The 19,745-nt window shown below is 41.9% G+C and overlaps 1 protein-coding gene across 11 annotated transcripts in view; it reads left to right on the top strand.

The window, feature by feature from the left end:
- Nucleotides 1–19,745, top strand: part of IQSEC1 (IQ motif and Sec7 domain ArfGEF 1) — a 676,292-nt gene that overhangs the window by 580,965 nt on the left and 75,582 nt on the right. For all 11 annotated transcript variants that reach the window (XM_034777995.1, XM_034777984.1, XM_034777986.1 and 8 more), the window contains one exon: nucleotides 12,740–13,022. In XM_034777995.1, coding sequence (XP_034633886.1) covers nucleotides 12,740–13,022 — 283 coding nt within the window. The remainder of the gene's footprint in view (nucleotides 1–12,739; nucleotides 13,023–19,745) is intronic.

Genomic DNA, 19,745 nt, shown 5'->3' on the forward strand with positions numbered 1-19,745 from the left:
AGTACAGCCTTGGCATTGGCATCAGTACAGAAGATGAGCTTTACAGTGCAGTAAATAGGCATTTTGAGGTGTTTTTGCGCTTGTTTTGAAGAGGTACTTCCAACCACTAGTCAATGTGTTGTCTCTTTTTGAACTGGTCAAGGCTGCAGTATCAGTTATTTAACCTTCACCGTCTTCCTTGGAAGCTGAGGATTATCTCAAAGCAAGCTCTTTTTAGATATTTTTAGTTCATAAATCTATAATAACCAGTGTCTCTGAAACTGTGTTATGAGATTTTGTTTTGTTTTCCACCTTTGTGCTTACCTCTCCTTAAAAAACAATATGATTTTTTTTTTCTTATTCTACCTGGACTGGAGCAAAAGATTACATTACATTACCTCATTAAAAAGGGCATAAGATTATATAGCTCAAAATGTGGAGTGAAGGAAACGGCTTTTGACTTATTTTCTATTGCCTTTTATGGGAAAGATAGTTATTCATTGAGGGTGCCATTGGGATCAGTGGGCATTTTGCCACTGGCTCGAGTCCAGGATTTGACCCTGAGGGCAAAATTGTCCTCTGCAATCCATGTGGTAGTACTTGGCTTTGGTATTCTGATATCCCTACACACACAGATCCCATCCACTGTTGCCAGCAAAATATCCACATTTTATCCTACCATATACACTTGATTGGCAAATTTTGCCCTAAAACATCCTGTATCATAAGGTTTTTGTTACTGCTGAGAAACATGCAACTCTATCTGGGTTTTTCTTTGAAATAATTCTAAATTAATAAAATCAGCTCATTTGTGACATTGCTTTTATGTGGTTTTGAAGGTTACATATTTTGGTTTTAGCAGAAACAGCTGAATTTGTGAAAGAGCTTTCTAAGTAAAAGAAATTGGCCAATATTTCTTTCCCAGATAAAACCTTTGTCAGTACCCGGAATGATGTTTCATTCGCAAGGACTTCAAATTTATGATGTCACAAAGTTCAAAGAGATTAGCTGAGGAGTTTGTTAGCATTGTTGCTGCTTTTTTGGGGAAAAAATTAAACTAGTTTCCTTAATATAACTGGCCATATCATTTACTAGCATATTTCAAAATAGAAAAGGGAATGAACTAGATTCTCATCATCTGTAAATGTTGCTAATGTATCTCAACTCACTTTATTTCACCAATTGAAAATTGACTGGAAATATTGTAATGTTGAAAGAAGTAGGTATTAAAGCAGTCAAGAACATGAAATGTCTATAGAAAGAGTTCTGTATTTTAAAGGATACTTTTTAAAATTTCTCACATGAAGTCATCTGAGATAATCCAACGCATACATCAGAGCTTTAATGAAACAGACCTCCTCTTTCTTCGTGGAAAGCCCCACAGATATATAAATCTAAGCCAATTTTGAAGCAGTGGGGTGCACTGTATAGTCAAATACTTGCGTTAAAATTCAGTTATGCATAATGTGGCATAGCTTTGCTTTCAGCCTCATTTGGGTGTGTTTGTGGTTGTTTGAGATAAATGTGGTTCAAGACTTGGGATTCAAATAAGAGATCTTGTAGCTGTCATAAGCACCAAATCATATGTGAGAACTTCTTTTCTTAGATGATAGTTCCTATGTGGAATGCCTAGACTTTGACCTGAACCTTTTTTTTGCCACTCTAGTGCTTTTCCCAGGCGTCATCTCAGGAGGGTCTAACCATAGCAGCTGCATCTGCAGCTGCCATTCTGTTTCTCTGTATGACTTCATGTCAGTTCCACTGATGGCTTCTGGCTGCATACTGCTTTCCCTGAACCAGGTGTGAGAACTTGAATCCATTTCAAGGCAGCATGTATGATTACTAGGAGCTACAAGAGGCATTGATTTTCCTTTTTTTGGAAACACCTAGAGCATGAAGATACATATTTGATGCAAAACTGATAGGCAGTTCTGCTCCCCTCCCTGATATTTAGACACTCAGTAATACTTGTTTTTAAAACTAAGACAAATATCTTGCAGTGGAATACTTGTATAAAGTGGCATTCTCATATAAAAGCTTTGTTTGATTTGCATTGATACCCTCTTCACAAGTCTTATGACAAATCCCTCAAGTGTCTAGATATTCCAGTTCTGGATGTTTTGGTAATGTTTATGGATAGAAGTATAGCTATGACAGGAACAAAGAAAGTAAGCTTGTAAAATTATTTTCTCTCCTGTATGACTTAACATAGTATTTTTGTATACTTTTCTCATGGGCAGAGATGGTTTGAATGGATTTGGGGAGGAAGTAGGAAAAATGAAAGCTGGAGAAGGGGCAGATTTAATTGAAGAATTTCCCAAAATTGGCACCTGTGGAAATAGCATGTGAGTTTGAAGTATGTGGGGACAGAACAAGATGGCTTGTCCTCTTTAGGTATTTATGGAATCATAGGGGACTTAATGCAGCCTCCAATCTCCTAAATGATCATCTAGTGGCTAAAGCAGAGAAATAAGAGTCAGGAAACCTGAGCTCTGTTTCTAACTCTGCCAATGACTTGGTTTATAACCTTGAGCAAGTCACTTAACTTTCCTTATGAGATATTTATAAGTTTGAGATCCTTGGAGGAAATGCCCTATATAGGAGTAAATTATTATTGTTGTTGCATTTGTATACAGAGGCCTGTTTCTCTAGGTTATTAGTCTGAATCCAGACCATGGAAATAGTGACTAAAAGTTATAATGATCTGATGGTTGAACAAGGACCTGTGTTAAATGAGGTTGGTGTTTTCCACCCAGTTATCAGTGGACAACTATCCAAAATAAATATTAAATAAAAACAAACCAACATAATCAGAAATGATTCTGATACTCTTGGTAGGAAATGAACTTCTCTTGTCTCTAGAAATGAGGCTTATGGAGGCAGTTTGCACTGCCACTGCTGATGCTATACTTGTTCAGAGATACTCCAGCAATGATAATTTTAGTGCTCATGATACATTCTTGATTATGTTTTATAAAGGAGACTGTAAAGCAGCATCTCCATTCTAATGACTACTTAATATATATCAAGAGGGGAATTTCTACTGACTGCATCTTTCACATTGGGTGCAAATGCACATTGAATCCTGCAGAAAATAAACTGCCTAGAGTGAGTTTTGCATTATACAGTCTTAGTACAGTTCTTACTGGCTTATTCACAGAAAAGCTTCCTACTGCTTCAGCTGGCATAAGGACTTGAACAATGAGGATCCTGGATCAACTCCCAGCTGGGGTATGGTACAGGATGCACACACCATGCATCCAGAAACTGAAGGGAGAAAAGAGGGCTCTGCTATTGGTTAAGTCTTTTCTATCCAGCCACCAGTTGGCAGACTGAACAGGAAGATTGCAATTCCCGAGGCTAGGGTTTGTTTGCGTTTCCTTGCAAAATATTTTTGGTCTGGCAATAAGGAAGCAAATGGCCTGGTCACTGCAAACTAATATAAATGCTTTAACCATCACAGTAGAATACATTTCTGGAAAAATGTAGAATCTTAATAATAAAAAAAAAGTGAGAAACTCGGGCATAAATATTTCATTAGGTTTGGTTTTAATTCAGATTGTGCAGACTGTCTGGAGTCTGGACTGCCATTCCTGGCAATGTTTAATCCCAGCCATGCTTTAAAAATTATCTGCTTCCTATAGAACAGAATGTGAGTACTGTCCTAGGCAAACTGAGTGCTGGGTTTTTTTTCTATCTGATGTCAACCGGGAAGACAAGAAATTGGCTTTTTTTCACTTTCTATTCATAATCCTCAAGCATGTCTTTAACACCTTAGCAACTAAGGAATTTACTGTGCATGCCTTAGAATTCATGTTCATTTGTTTTTATATGGTTACAAAACGTTATGGCAAAATCTCTAAGACCAGAGATCTTAGGAGAGCCACCTGGTAGGACCAGAAGCAATGAAAACAGGGACCTACTACAAGGGTCGGGGTAAAATGGGTCCCAGTCAGGGGCCACCCTTCTCCTTTGCATCCCTCCCCCCTAGACTCAAAACTGTGTGGGGGAGACCTGCATCCTGAGATTCTGGGGGCACTGGAACCCAGATGGTGTTTCTCCCTTCCTATGTGGGCTTGGGAGAAAATTACAGAGAACTGCCAGATGGAGCAGAAGCAGCCAAAGCAGGGACCTCTGGGCATTCCAATCAAAACTGTAGAATATTCTCTGACTGTTTCTGCCCTGGCTGATTGGGTGTTTGCTCCTTCCCTCCTCAGTCCCCTCACCTCAGCTTCACTTCCCCCCTGCCCCTCTTATTCTCCAACCCTGCCTCTTCTCCTCAGCCCTATTCCCTTTTCTGTCCATTTAACTGATCTCCTCCTAAGTAAACCCACTTCTCCCCCTCCCCCGCCCCAAAATGCAGAACTAACATCAGATAGCAAAACCATGTTAAATCACCCTGTTCCCTCTGCTTGTGACTTCTACCCCTTCCCCTCCTTGCATCTATTTTGTCTGTTTAGACCAGGGGTAGGCAACAGTGGCACTCACACTGCCCAGGTCCTGGCCACCAGCCCAGAGGGCTCTGCATTTTAATTTAATTTTAAATGAAGCGTCTTAAACATTTTAAAAACCTTATTTACTTTATATACAACAATAGTTTAGTTATATATTATAGACTTATAGAAAGAGACCTTCTAAAAACGTTAAAATGTATTACTGGCATGTGAAACCTTACATTAGAATGAATAAATGAAGACTCGGCACACCACTTCTGAAAGGTTGCCGAGCCCTGGTTTAGACTGTAAGCCCTTCAGGGCAGGGATCATCTATTATTCTGTGTTTGTACAGTGCCTAGCACAATGGGGACCCACTCTGGGCTGGCCCTTAGGCACTTCCTTAAGAAACCCGACTGATAATATAGTAGGAGTGAATAGGCCAGACAAGCTCAGAACCACCAGTGCAGGCTATTGCATGCCTAAAATTTAGTCATCTTTATTCATTCCTTAAAGATTTGTTGAAAAATAAATAATACGGGTATCTCTAATGCATATAACACCACAGGATTTTTTTAGTGCCTGTTTTTGTTCTCACCTCTTTGTACTGCCTAGTCATAAGCCCATTCTAAATAAATCCTCTGATGGAAAAATAACCAGTGAGTTCATGTAGTCTAAGTAAAATATCCATTGGCAAAAATTTTTCTCTCTCAAACTTTTATTCCTCCCTCAATTTGATCAGGTGGAGGGGCTTTCTAGTGTGTTTGCTGTTCAAAAACTGCATGTGGTCTGGTTCTGCTATTACACTGTTCAGAAACATGCTGATTTCTCTGCTACTTTCTTAATTCAGAATAAAATCTACAGCAGGGGTCGGCAACCTTTGGCACGTGGCTCGCCAGGGTAAGCACCCTGGCGGGCCAGGCCAGTTTGTTTACCTGCCGCGTCTGCAGGTTCGGCCAATCAGGCCGTGGTTCGCTGTCCCAAGCCAATGGGGGCGGCAGGAAGTGACGCGGGCTGAGGGATGTGCTAGCTGCCGCTTCCCACCACCCCCATTGGCCTGGGATGGTGAATCGCGGTCCGTGGGAACCACAATCGGCCGAACCTGCGGACGCGGCAGGTAAACAAACTGGCCTGGCCCGCCAGGGTGCTTACCCTGGCAAGCTGCGTGCCAAAGGTTGCTGACCCCTGATCTACGATGTGCTGGATTTCAACACTTGTGTGGTTACTGTAGCATGTGTCCACTTATTCCATTAATTTGTGAACCCATTATAGCCTTATATATGCATTCAAATGCTTCATGACCTGAGTGATTTCACATTTTTATTTTGCATTGTCTTGAATACTGAATGTTCCTCTTGCATCTGAGGTTTTTAAAAAAAAAAAATGCTTTACACACTGATTTAGCTGCTAAGGATCACAAGGTAGAGTTGTCTGTAAAACAGATATTTTTAAAGATGAAGCAATGAGACGTCTGTAAAATATTAATATTTACCATCTAATTTGCATTTCTTGATGGTCCTGTCATAGCATGGTGTGATGTTTATGAGCATTAAATGTGTTCACCTGCGGAGCCCAGTCTGCAGCCTCTGCAGTCAATGGGAGTTTTGCCATTGATTTCAGCTGGGAGCAAGATCAAGCCTATAGTGTATAAATACTCAAGAGAAAGCTCAGGGTTTACTTTTTACTTTCCTAAACTTTTTGGGACAGCCCCCAGTCTCTGTGTTTAGCCCAAATACGGAAGAAGTTTTTGTATTTTTTTTTAGTTGACTTTGTTTATATGCTTGTGTTGTACAGTGTCAAGTTAAAGGTAGGTAAGATTTGTAAGGAAGAGAGAATGTGAGGGTGCAAGTGAAAGGGCCCTATTATTCTACCAGTAATATTAAATACGAAGATTCTTTATTTAAGAATCTTGTGTTCTTTTTAAAACATTAATCAATTTAAGCTTCGCAACTCTTTTGTGTATTATTTGATGTAATCAGGTGTAAACTGAGACACAAAGATGGTAAGAAATTTGCCTAGGATCACACAAAAAGAGTGGCAAGGCCAGGACTGGAACCCAAAAGTCTTGATCTTTCCTGCTGTGCCCTAACCACTAGACCACTCCCTCCAATTGCAGATTTAGTGAAGGCCTAGATAAATTGAGTGTACAGCTGCGTCTTTGCTCTACTATTTGTTTGTTTGTCTAATAAGTAATCCCAGATGACTTCTGCCATCAAAATCATAGGAAAGGATTTTAAAGATACAAGAAACGTTTTTGTCATTATTAACATCCGTTTTGCTCATTGTCATCCTGGTTATATAGTATATTACTTCGGCTTAGTGTGAGGCTCGATCCTTCAGCCTATTCATCCTTGACATTCAGATAAATTAGTTAGAAAATCCGCTTTTGGCAGCAACGGTCTCACATTGCCATTGTTCTTTGATTCAAACCGAGCAGCCAACTTTGATTCTGTAGCTGTTAGAACTCAGTGTGCATCATGGGTAATGCAGTGTTAGCTGCACTGCAGGTATGACCCCTGTCTTATTGCCCTGCTGATGAGACGAACAGATCCTACTTGCATTCACATATGTCACTTCTATTGATGTATTTTCATTTTTTTTTTTAAAGTATGTATGCTTGTGTGTGTTAGATGAGGAGATGCTATTGCAAGAAATCCAGATCTGCACATATGGTGGAGGGCAGAAAACCTCCAAACCCATCTACATTTAATTTTCCATAGCAGTTTTTATTCCTTGGGGGAAGGCAGGTTATTTTGAAGTGTTGATTTTCACCAATAATCTTAAATATCTGTGAGAAGTAAAAACAATTTAAAAACATTGTATCCAGTTTGTTTCCATGTCTCTCCATGCCTTCCTCCGCCCCATCTCCTTGCCCCTTTTTCTACTGCCTTTTCTGCCTTGGTGCTATTAAAATCTAATACAGTTTGTGGTCTCTGCAGGCTTCTTTATAGCAGAACCTTGCTAATATCAGCTGAGCCAATTCAGACGGCTTCTTTTCTCTGCCAAAAGAGAAAAGCTTGGAGGTGCAAACAGAATCTTACAAAGCATTTCCTAGGCCCAGTAGAAATCCTTATTTGTAATCAGTAATGTCAATATCATGAGTTATTCCAAATACTAACTTTCCATTCTTTCAGTCTGTCCATTTCATTCACTCCTTCGGTACAGTGCTGGCAGCAGCCTTTTCCTCTTCCTGGCTTGTCTGACAACTAAATTCCATCCTTCTATTGAGACTGGAATGAAACAGTAACACTAGAGTCAGAGAGTCACAGTCTGTCCCTATAGTTACTCTATTCTCCTTTACTGTTTTATGGTTGTCATAGTGAGACCGTTGACGCTTGCGTCATCTGAGTATTGTGGGGGAGAGGAACCAGTCCATAAAATCCAAAGTCTCCCTAAATAGACAGGAGCCCTGAAGAGTATCTTACCATAAATTGGAGATATCCGTGAGTATCCTAAATAATACAGGTACAGCCCAGTTGGATAAAGCTAAGACATGGTGGAAGCCCCAAATTATAATCGACTTATAGTAATAAGCCCTCTCCTTGGCCCAGTTGTGCCTTGGAGGGTTGATGTTCACAGTTTTTATTTGTGCTTTACAAGCATGAATGTAGTTAATCTCTCACAAGTTCTGCCAGGCAGTAGTAGTATCCCCCTCTCATAGAAGGAGGGAAATGAGGCACAGAGTGAATAAAGCCTACGTTTTCAGAAGTGGTCACTCCTTGAGGGGATCTCAGCTTTTGGATGGCCAACTTAAGATACCTAGGCCTGTATCCTCAAAGGTATTTAGGAAATCAATGGGAGTTAGGAGCCCAAATTCTTTTGAGTATCTTATCCCTAGAGTTTGTGTCTTTTGTTTGTTTGTTTTTCAGAGATGTCTAGCACACACAGCTCCCATTGCTTTGAATTGGAGTTGTGAGTGCTAAGTAGTTGGAGATCAGTGACCACTCCTGACTTCCAGTTCTCTGCCTTAATCACATGCCCATCCTTACTCCCCTTGTATTTCATCATGTGTTTTATTCCCTGCTGCTGTGAGGTATGGCAATTCAGCAGTGTTGGAAGTGGAAGATGCCAGACTAATTCAGGAGGAGAAGACTGATAGGAGGAGGGAACTAAAGGAGGCAGGAGAAGCTGAATGACCCCCAGTCTGTCCTACACCTCCTTGCAAATGTGCTTCTGTGGCTACAGGTTAATTGGCAGGTGGCTCCTTGAAAACTTCCTGCATTCCTTCCATGCAGCCAGGAGCAGCTGACATACAGGCATGCCCTTAAGCATCTGCCTACCAACCCATGCTCTGCTTCTCTGGTCCTGAAACATTCAGCACAGCTGCAAGCATGTGCATAGCCTGGTCCAACAGAGTTACTAATGGGCAATCAGCTGAAGCAATGTGTAGCCTGAAGGTGAGATGGATAATGAGGAGAGCTGGCAGGCAGGGTGAAAGAGGGTGGGAGCCAGCAGGGGAAGAAGGGAGACCAAAGCAATAAAAGAGAGATTTACCAGGCCATGAAATTAAAAGGAAAAGAGTAAAGGCAAGAAAAGGGCTAATGTATATGGAGAGAAGGAGAAAGGACAGGGAAAAACAGCCTGGGTCCAGGGCATGGAATAAGAACTGCTGCTAGCGCGTGTGTGTGTACTTGTTTCCCAGTGGGGAATGGGGAGGGGAGAAGCCCTCTGTGGCTTCCCCCCCAGGGGGGGGGGGGGGGGGGGGGAGGGGGGCTGAGGGGTGTCCGTCAGGAGCTTGTGGGGCAGCCAGGCTCCCAACAGGGAGCTGCCAGAGGAGCTGAGAGACCCCCTCCTAGGTCGGTGGAAGCACTCCTGATGAGGATGCGTACCATGAACCCAAGGAGGATAGTGTGGACATACAGCCACCTCAGCTATTACTACAGTGGTGAAAGTCAACCTAACATAGGTAGTCTTACATTTCTAGTGTAGCCATACCTTGAGAAATCACTGTTTACCCTCCCAGACAGAGTGAATCCCATGACTGTAACTGTCACTACAAGGAGAGAGCAGTGTCCCCACACAGGATGAGAATGTGACTCCCAATCTGTGGCTGGGTGAAAGTCGGGTGATGGCCGCCTCTCCCGCTAGTACACTGAGGGACTCATCTGGAATCCATTTTGGAGGAAATGAGTTACCTTAAGTACTGTGGTTCTCAACCAGGGGTACATGTACCCCTGGGGATACTCAGAGTCTTCTAGGAGGCACACCAATTCATCTAGATATTTGCCTAGTTTTACAATTAGCTACATAAAAAGCACTAGCAAAGTCAGTACAAACTAAAATTTCATACAGACAATGACTTGTTTATACAGCTCTATATACTACATGCTGAAATGTAATACAATATTTATATTCCAGTTGATTCATTTTTACCATTTAATTATAAAATAAGAGTGAGCAATTTTTCAGTACTAGTGTGCTGTGACACTTTTTTTTGTATTTTTATGTCTGATTTTGTAAGAAAATAGATTTTAAGTGAGGTGTAAATTGGGGGTAGGGAAGTCAAATCAGACTTCTGAAAGGGGTACAGTAGTCTGGAAAGTTTGAGAACCATTTCTTTAGTATAACCATTGTCAGGAGTAATGGGGGAAGAGATGATCCTCACCAGCCCATTGCTGTTGTGAAATAAGATCTACTTTCCTAACTGCCACAGTTCTATTAAATCCATTATATGATGGGGCAATGTGCAGCCTAATAATAGTTTGGAGAAAATGACTTTAGATGTCCTTAATACCACACACAAATAACATTTATTAAAATGTTCATACTTGCATTTTTTTAATAAGGAGGGGGAAGGTGTGTTATTTGACAGGTGGATTTTGTTTGATTCTGTTCTCACTCCTATGCGCATGTGCACACACACGCAACCCTTTAAATTAGTGGGCAATGAAGGTGGGGGGGGGGAGAAGAGAGAATCCAAATATGCAGTGGAGATCTGGCTTGCTTACTTGAAAAGCCTCTCATACATTGTGCAGGAGGGCTGCATGTTGTAAAAGATAATTACTTCGCTGCTTCAAAGGTCAGGCACGTGGTAACAGGGAGTGGGTTTACAACCAAAATGAAATTAGTCATACCAATCATTCAGGGGTTGCATTTGCTGCTGGAAAAAAAAACCCTAAAATATTAAGAGGGAAACCAAAAGCATTTTAGAAAATCAGTGGCTTGGCCCTGAAAAAACAGTCTTTCAAATCAGTGCTGCAACTTTTTATTAATGGCATTAAAGGTCATTAAGAAGCCATGTACTGAAGGAATCGTTATTAAAATGTCAGTGTGGTAATCATCACAGTAGAAGGATTATTAAACATTTTACAATTTAAGAGGGGAGGAGGACAAAAAATGTCAGAGCTAAGAAAGGAAAAATATTAAAACCTTGTGACAGTCTGGTGTCGCTTGTCATAACTGGAGTATAAAACAAAGTTAATGTGCTTGTACTAAAACTACTTACATGGATAGATTTTAATTAGGAACTTACTAGGTACAAACAAATGCAGCCTAACAATTCAACCCTCAACTGGAAAAATACTTCTTAGCGCTGAAAGAGGCAGTATGATGCAGTCTGGTAAGGAAATCCTCAATGGAATTTATTAAGATGGAAACTGTAAGTGTAGGGTTTTTTTTTTTTTTTTTTTTTAATGTGTGGCTTCATATTTTCAATGTCAGTTACTAAACTTGGGATAATTAATCTTTTTTACAAAATTGAAACCCAGCTGTATTTTAAGGGAAAGGGATTTAGTTTCCTGTCAGCTTCCTTTTCGGAAAAAGTGACTTGTGTATAGATTGAAATCTTTCCAGTTTGCATGTCTAAAAACACCTTTTTTGGGGAGAGTCACATTTTGATGGGGCAAGGAAAGAGGAATTGCTTTCAGTTTTAAATGTTTTTAGAAATATTTTTAGCAAAACAAAAGCCCCCCCCCCCCCCCCCCCCACTTACACAAGTACAAACTGTTCAAGCCAGAAGAGGTTTGACAGTGTTAACCTTGATCTTTTCTGGCACTGCAATCCACTGGAGAATGTTCTTTCAGAAATCACTCTGTACTTTGAACTGCTGAAGGGACTGCTGTGGTGTGTATCTAACAGGGACCATAGCATTTCTTTTCTAAAAGACAACAGAAAAGGTTTTTTATGTTTGAGTGTATGTGAGCTGATGAAAGTAATATATGAGAGTGTAAACCAGGGTGAGGGCACGTGGAATTTTATTTCTTGAGAGTCCTGGTGTATCTGTTCTTAAAACAAAAGGTAGATAGGGAAAGTGTGTGTGGGGTTTTTTTTTTTTTTTTTTGCGCATGTGGGGAAGGGAGTGTTGCTGAGTCATTTGAAAACGAGTGTAAACGAAAATCCATTTCCTATCAACATTGTGTGTAAGCAGGATACATAAACATGGAATCCGTCAATGTTTGATTTAAGCTGTATGAAAAAGAAATATGGCATCTTGTACTGTAAGAGTTTTCTAACATAAATGAAAAAACGAATGCGGTATGCCACGAAAAAATAAATAGTACCTCAAGGTAAACTTTGAACAAGATTCAGTTTTAGAAAAAATTCTGGTTGTATGTCACATTTCGTGAATTTCTCTTCCCCTGGTTCTTTAGCATTTAGTATTTGTATGAAAAATGAATATTTGTTTCTGAGAGGTCTTAAGTTGTTCTAAAGTGTATTCCACACCTGAAGTTACGGTCCTTTTTGTTAGCTAGAAAACCCTACCTCTTGGGGTATTTTAAATCCGGATTGGACAAAATTCTACAAAATATAGTGTGAGAATAATCCTGTACTGGCAAAGAGATTAGAATTACCCTCCTAGATATTTTTCCCCATCTTTAATTTCTATGAATACATTATTTTCCCCCTTACCCAAAGTAAATGAGATTTTCTGTGGTCTGTGAGGTATAATGTGACATTATTTCTTATATTTTGTCCTACATGACAAAAATATAAATATACATTTGTGGTTTTGCAGTGGACTGAAGTAGAAATGAATGGAAGAAACTCCTTTTGGAATTGTTTCTTTTTGCCTATAAATGGTCAAATGAGTTATTCAGAATATTGCTAAAAATTGTTACATAAAGTTAAACAGGAAATCTCACTTTTGCTGCCTCAAGACTTCTACAGCAAAAATAGAAATCTGTTTAAGTAAATGCTAAATTTATGATAGTTAACCTACATAACTCTAGACTATAAATAACTGCAGGTGAATTTTAACAAATAGTGAATTAAGTCTGGATAATCTGAAGCTAACTTGAGCTGTACTAATAGTTAACTGCTGAGATCTTTGGTGTATAATACTTACTAAAGGCTTTTCTTCCCCCTCTCCCCCTTCTTTGTTTATCCAGTGTTGAAGGCGAAGCTCCAAGTAGTGAAACTGGCACATCTTTGGATAGCCCATCTACTTACCCTCAAGGACCTATAACCCATAGTTCGGCTATAAGCCCAGACCATTACGACCATTCTGCTTACGGGCTGTATTCTGTCTCCCCTGGGCAGCAAAGATCTCGGAGGCCTAAGCTTCAGCACTCAACATCAATACTGCGAAAACAAGCAGAGGAAGAAGCTATTAAAAGGTCAAGATCACTTTCTGAGAGCTATGAACTCTCCTCAGACCTACAAGATAAGCAGGTATTTAAGCTATGTTGCTTTATTTATGAATAAGGCAAAAGGATCTGTTTGCCAACCAAAAAAAGCTTTAGGGAAGTTCACATGTGCTGCTGAAAATGACACGCTTTTATTTGTCTGAATCCAAGTTAGTTCAAAGCTGGCATAGTCGAATATTATTAAAATTCCATCCCCTTCACTTAGGGTGACCAGATGCCCCGATTTTATAGGGACAGTCCTGATTTTGGGGTCTTTTTCTTATATAGGCTCCTATTTACCCTCTACCCCCGGTCCCGATTTTTCACATTTGCTGTCTGATCACCCTACCTCCACTCGACTATTTCTTTGGCTCACTGAGGCAACAGCCAAAATTATGTTAATAACAAATATGGCATTTTTTCCAAAGTGAAAACTTAATTCTTCCAGTGGTTATGATTTCATGCATTTGGCTTATATCTTGTTCACAGGGTGAAATAATGCAATTTTTTTCCTCAGTAAAATTAGTAATTTAAAACTTGGAATGGCTTTGGTGCTAGTGAAAGAAAGAAAGATTGTTTCCTCTATAGTCACACTAAATTCGAAGTGCCAAATCTTGAGTTGTTTGTTCATTTTTTTTCTCAGTCAGGCAACACTCCATTTGACTTCACTAAGGGCATGGCTACGCTTGCAGATGTAGAGCGCTTTGAGTTAAACCAGCCTTCGGAGAGTGCAGTAGGGAAAGCGCTGCAGTCTGTCCACACTGACAGCTGCAAGCGCACTTGTGTGGCCACATTTGCAGCACTTGCAGCGGCATTGGGAGCAGTGCATTATGGGCAACTATCCCACAGAGCACCTCTTCCCATTCTGGCACTGTGGCTTGTGGGAAGGGGGCAGAAGGGTACAGGGAATTCTGTGGCCTATCCCAATGCCCCGTGATGCATCGGTTCGCATCCCAGCAATCCCTGTGCTTCTGTCCACATTTGGTGCCATCTCTCAGCATTTTTTGTGCTGCGCACTCTGTCTTCCCTTTTGGTCTGCGGGAATGGAGACTGAACTGCTGAGGAATAGGCTGATGAGTCTCACTAGCACATCATGTTTGGCAGTTGAGTTACTCCTTAAAATCCAAACTGACAGGACTCCGACGATGATCTGGACTTGAGTAATGCATACGACACGAGATTGCTTGTGGTGTTCATGGTCATGCTCACCACTGTGGAACACTGCTTTTGGGCTCGGGGAAACAAGCACTGAGTGGTGGGATCACATCGTCGTGCAAGTCTGGGATGACGCCTGCAGAACTTTCGGATGAGAAAAGCCACTTTCATGGGACTGTGTGAGGAGCTCGTCCCCACCCTGCAGCGCAAGGACACGAGATTGAGAGCTGCTCTGATGGTGGAGAAGCGGATGGCTATTGCAGTCTGGAAGCTGGCAACTCCAGACAGCTACCGATTGGTCACTAACCAGTTTGGCGTGGGAAAGTCGACCATTGGAATTGTGTTGATGCAAGTTTACAGGGCCATTAATCACATCCTGCTCAGAAGAACCGTGACTCTGGGTAATGTGCATGACACTGTGGCTGGCTTTGCACAAATGGGTTTCCCTAACTGCGGAGGGGCGATAGACGGGACACACATTCCAATTTTGGCACCAGCCCACCTAGCTTCTGAGTACATTAATCGGAAGGGGTGTTTCTCTATGGTTCTCCAGGCGCTTGTGCGTCCCTGCCGGTGTTTCATTGACCTTAACGCAGGCTGGCCTGGAAAGGTGCATGACGCATGCATCTTTCGGAACACAGGCTTGTTCAGGAAGTTGCAAGCCGGGACTTTTTTCCCAGACCAGAAGATCACTGTAGGGGAAGTCGAAATGCCCATTGTGACCGTTGGAGACCCCGCTTACCCTTTAATGCTGTGGCTCATGAAACCCTACACAGGGAGCCTTGACAGCAGCAAGGAGAGGTTCAACAGGCTGAGCCAGTGCAGAATGACTGTGGAGTGTGCTTTTGGCAGTTTAAAAGGCCGCTGGCACTTTCTGTATGGGAAGCTGGACCTGACCGATGAGAGCATCCCCGTGGTTATATCCGTGTGCTGTACCCTCCATAACATTTGTGAAGGGAAAGATTCACTCAGGCATGGAACTCAGAGATTCAACACCTGGAGGCTGAATTTGAACAGCCAGAGAGCAGGGCTATTAGAGTGACCCAGCGCAGGGCTGCAAGGATTAGGGATGCCTTGAGGGAGCAATTTGAGGCTCAATCACAGATTTGCGTATGTCCTGTTATACTCAGCCTTTCTGTCTGGAGTGCTGTGCAATCAGTGCTATAATGCATGGTGATGGGAGTTGAGTGCAGTGGGTAAGGGTCGTAGTTTTCAGGGCTGGTGGTGAAGCTACAGGTGTTGGAAGCAGCTGGTGGCGATAAGAACCTGGATGTTGGGGAAAGTGGGTTGGAGGTGACATGGGGGCACAAGGGAAAGAGTTTTGGGACAAGGGCTGCGGCGGGGGGAGGAGGGGTGCGGTAGTGCTCCGCCTGCATGGCTACAAGCGCCTGGATCAAGTCTGCTTGGCACTCCGTGATGCTTATCAGCCAATCTGTGCTTTGCTGCCGGAGCTCCGCGCTCTTGTGCCTGCGATCCGCATTCTGCTGGTGGATCCTCCTTTCACTCTCCCACCACTCCTGAGCTTTTAGATTCTCATTAAGGGACTGCTGCATGACTTCATGCAGCATGTCTTCTTTTCTTCTACGTGGCCTCTTCCTAATTCTTTGCAGTCTTTCAGCCGGTGACAACACGGACGACTGAGATCTCAAGGTTGCATCTGTAAAGGCAAAATGCAACACTTAACAGAGGCAGCATTGTTCATACCAGACAGAGCAATGATTCCCCCGTACTTAAGAGCAAGTACAGTCTACACAATAGCATCATTTGCCCATCCCAAAGCGAGCACACATAACCCACAGGACCCCCAAAATGGTGAGTAAGCACAGGGTCAAGGGAGACTGATAGTTTCACAAGCTGTACTGACCTCTGGGTTTCTGTGCCTTGGGGAGAGCCAACAGCTGCAGGGGGGCCCCTATACTGAACACTGTCCCCATATTTTCCACAGGAATTCACCCTGGAAGATATCTCGCTGCTGAGGGTGACCTGGGAAGCAAAGGAGGGTCTTCTATTACAATGCAGCTTCCGCCCTGGCTTGCATGTGTGCAGCAATGGTCCCCCCTCCCCTCACGGCACAGTCATGTTAGCCTGACTGGGACAAGGATCAAAGTGGCTTTCCCAAAAAACCTGCGTAAGCGCATTGCCGAAGTTCTGGATGAGACCTTTGAAGAGATCACTGAGGCCGATTACCGTGATGTGAGAGAGAATATCAACGCCCTATTCCGCATCTAGGCATGCATGCAGCCCTAACCCTCCTTGCCTCAAGAGCCCGCACCGAATAACTTCCTTCCCAAAATAAAAGCTGCTTACTGGGCACCTCCTTTGGTGTTTGTCCTTCCCCAAGCACCAGCCGCTGCGACTGGCTGCCTTTCTCCTGGCTTGAAAACAGCTCCTGGCTGCATGCATCTACAGATTCCGGGGTATCTTCCTCCTCCTCCTCCTGCCTTGTTAAACTGGGCTCTGAAGTGCCCATGGTGGTGCTCGGAGTGGAGGTGGGGTCGCCCCCAAGTATTGCATCCAGCTCTTTGTAGAATCGGCAGGTCGCGGGGGAAGCACCCGAGCGGCTGTTTGCCTCACTGGCTTTGTGGTAGGCATTCCGCAGCTCCTTCACTTTAACCCTGCACTGCAGTGCGTCCCGGTCATGGCCCCTTTCCATCATGGCCCTTGATATCTGCCCAAAGGTATCGTAATTCCTGTGGCTGGAGCGCAGCTGAGACTGGACAGCTTCCTTCCCCAAACGCTGATGAGGTCCAGCACCTTGCCATTGCTCCATACTGAGGATCGACTGGCACGTGGAGACATGGTCACTTGGAAAGATGCGCTGAGAACACTCCACGCTTGGCTGAGCAAACAGGAAGAGGATTTTCAAAATTCCCAGAGAATTTAAAGGGCGGATCTGATGGTTGGTCACCTCAGGGCAGTAGAGTTCAAAGTGATGACCAGAGTGTCTGGAACAGGCATTGTGGGACACTTCTGGAGGCTGATCGGAGCGCATTAACAGACCAGGGCATCCACACTGGTGTTGCAGCACTCCGGTGGGGACACATCAAATGTTATTCCACTCGCTGAGGTGGATTACCAGGAGCGCTCTAGCTGCGGAGTCAGAGCGCTCTACGTGCCTTGCCAGTGCGGACGCGTTATGAATTAGAGCGCACTGGGTTGCTTTAATGCGCAAGTGTAGCCATGCCCTAAGACTTAAGTAGAAGTTGTGTAAGGACTTCAGGATGTCTCTCTAAAAAGGCCTTTCTACTTCTTCTCTAAATGTATGAAACATTTTTAAATCACATTTGAAGTATCTTGACAGTAGCCTTATTTAGAATGTGTTACCTTACACATTCTATCCAGTATGTCCTTTTTGAACCACTGGTTTCACAATTTAAAGTAGGAAAGCATGTGTTTTTGTGTTTTTGTTTGTTTGCTTTTACTTGAAAGGTTTGTAATAAACAATAAACCGGTACATGTAGGTTCTGCTACAGAGATCATACTTAACATACACTATTTTGTTTACTGTGAGCCATGTACTAAGTCCTATGTTGGTTTGTTTTAATGTTTGCTGTGACAGCCATGATCAGCTGAAAAAAAACAAAATACAGGAACATTATTTAAAAGGGAAGATATTCTAGATGGGACTAGAATTAAGCTCTTTGCCATTTTTATTACAGTATGCATACTGCAAAAAGAGGTGCACTTCTAAAGAATATGCATTTATACAGTATATTTCTGGGTTACAACTTTATACACCAGAGATTATTGTATTATTGGAAATGGAACAGACAAGTTTTTTCCAATTTAACAATGATCAAGATCAATTAAATACTATGTTTTAGCTCATTTTAAAGTCGTACAAGGTATTTGTAGGAATGAAGTTCAAAGGCAGATTCTGGCACATACTAAGCTTCATTGACTGACCAATTTTATAGGAAGTGATTCATTGAGCCGTACATTGATCTGTGAAACACAAAAGCATTCAGAGCTGTACAGGGAAGAGAGTGTGAGCTGCTCGCATTGTATTGATAGTAAGTGGCAAAAATAAGGACTCTAGTTTGCAATTTATTTAAAGATTCTGACATAGCTTTTGGGTGCCATAGAACATCAACACATTGAGACATGGAGGGCCACGTTCTGAGCTGCACCTAGGAGGTGCAGCCCAGGGTTGTGGGGTAAGTGTGGCTTTAAGCCAAATTCTGAGTCTAGCTAGGGGCATGTCCAGTCTGCAGTGCAAGTTAGAGCAGCCACAAGGGTTTCTCTAACTACACCAGCACTGAATGGCCCTTTATGGGCCTTTTTGCTAGCCCTGGCATCCCTGGCACACACCTATGCCAGTGGCTGCACAGGGGATCTGTATAGAGCTCTGGACTAGCTGAAAAGGCCCCTTGCTGCAATACTCCACAGGGTCTAATTTCATCTGCTCCTTTTATGCCATCTTAATGGAGAATCAGGGCTGCAGATGTTACATTATGAAGTATGCATTTGGCCTCGCAGACCTATACTAAAAGATCGTAACCCTTCAGAACAATATAAACACATGGCGGATCACTGTTCTGGAAAGCTTTAATTGCAGTCATGAAAAATATTTAAGATGTTAGCAAATATAGGCAAGGGTGTATCAGAAAGCAAGATAAATAGTAGAAAGATATTAGAAAATGTAGCCACAGGGCTCGTGAGCAATCGTGTGGTTTTGTTTTTTGTTTTTGTTTTTCCTTCCCCTCACCCCCCAAATACTCTTCAATCGAAGGGCCCAACAAAAAGAAAGTTGATCCTGGTATACTTGATGTGTTGGTGTCATCTTCTGGATGTGGCTAAAGGATAACCTTAGGATGTTCTAAGGAAAAACAGTCCTTGCTCACTCTTGGGAAATATATTTTATGAAATGTCCGCTTAGTTTTACTGTTCCTTTTGAATTGACAGTAGTAGTTTTTAAAGACAACAAAAATCATGAATTATTCATAGTGTTTTGAGATTAGTTAACTGAATATTCTCCCACACAAAATCATATATATTAATTTGTATGCTTAGCTATTAATGGATATAGCAGTAAATACATTTGATAGGAATTGATCAGTTATGATAATACTAGGTCATAATAATAAACATTTCTGATCTTCAGAACATTTTACCAACATCCTCGCAGCATCTCTGTGAAGTAGATAAATCTGTATTATCTCTCATTCTCAGATGAAAAGATTGAGGTAGAAAGTGTAAGTGCCTTGTGAAAGCCAGGTTAAATAAATACACCCCTGTTTCATTGCTTCTTGAGGTTGCTTGAAATATTTGCAGGCTAGAAAAGGTGAGCAAGGAAGTATTTTAAGCACACTACAGCTGCAACCAGACACCTGGAATGGCTTTTCAGGAAAATATACATTCTTTATATATTGGCATTGTTGTTATACGTTTATATTTGGCATTGTTATGACCAATTTTTTTAAAGGACCACTCAAATAATTTTGTATGAAATTATATAGCTGATCTATTGAGTTTGAGTTTTTTTATTTTTTTTACACATTGAATATTTGATTGTCTTTTGAAAGTTCTTTAGATGTATAACTAAAATATATCATTTTCTGTGGTATTTATAAAGATCTATCTAAGCATCAGGTGTCAGCTAGTAACTTTTAGT

This window comes from Trachemys scripta, chromosome 7, assembly GCF_013100865.1.
Source record: "Trachemys scripta elegans isolate TJP31775 chromosome 7, CAS_Tse_1.0, whole genome shotgun sequence".
NCBI classification, from domain to species: Eukaryota; Metazoa; Chordata; order Testudines; family Emydidae; genus Trachemys; species Trachemys scripta.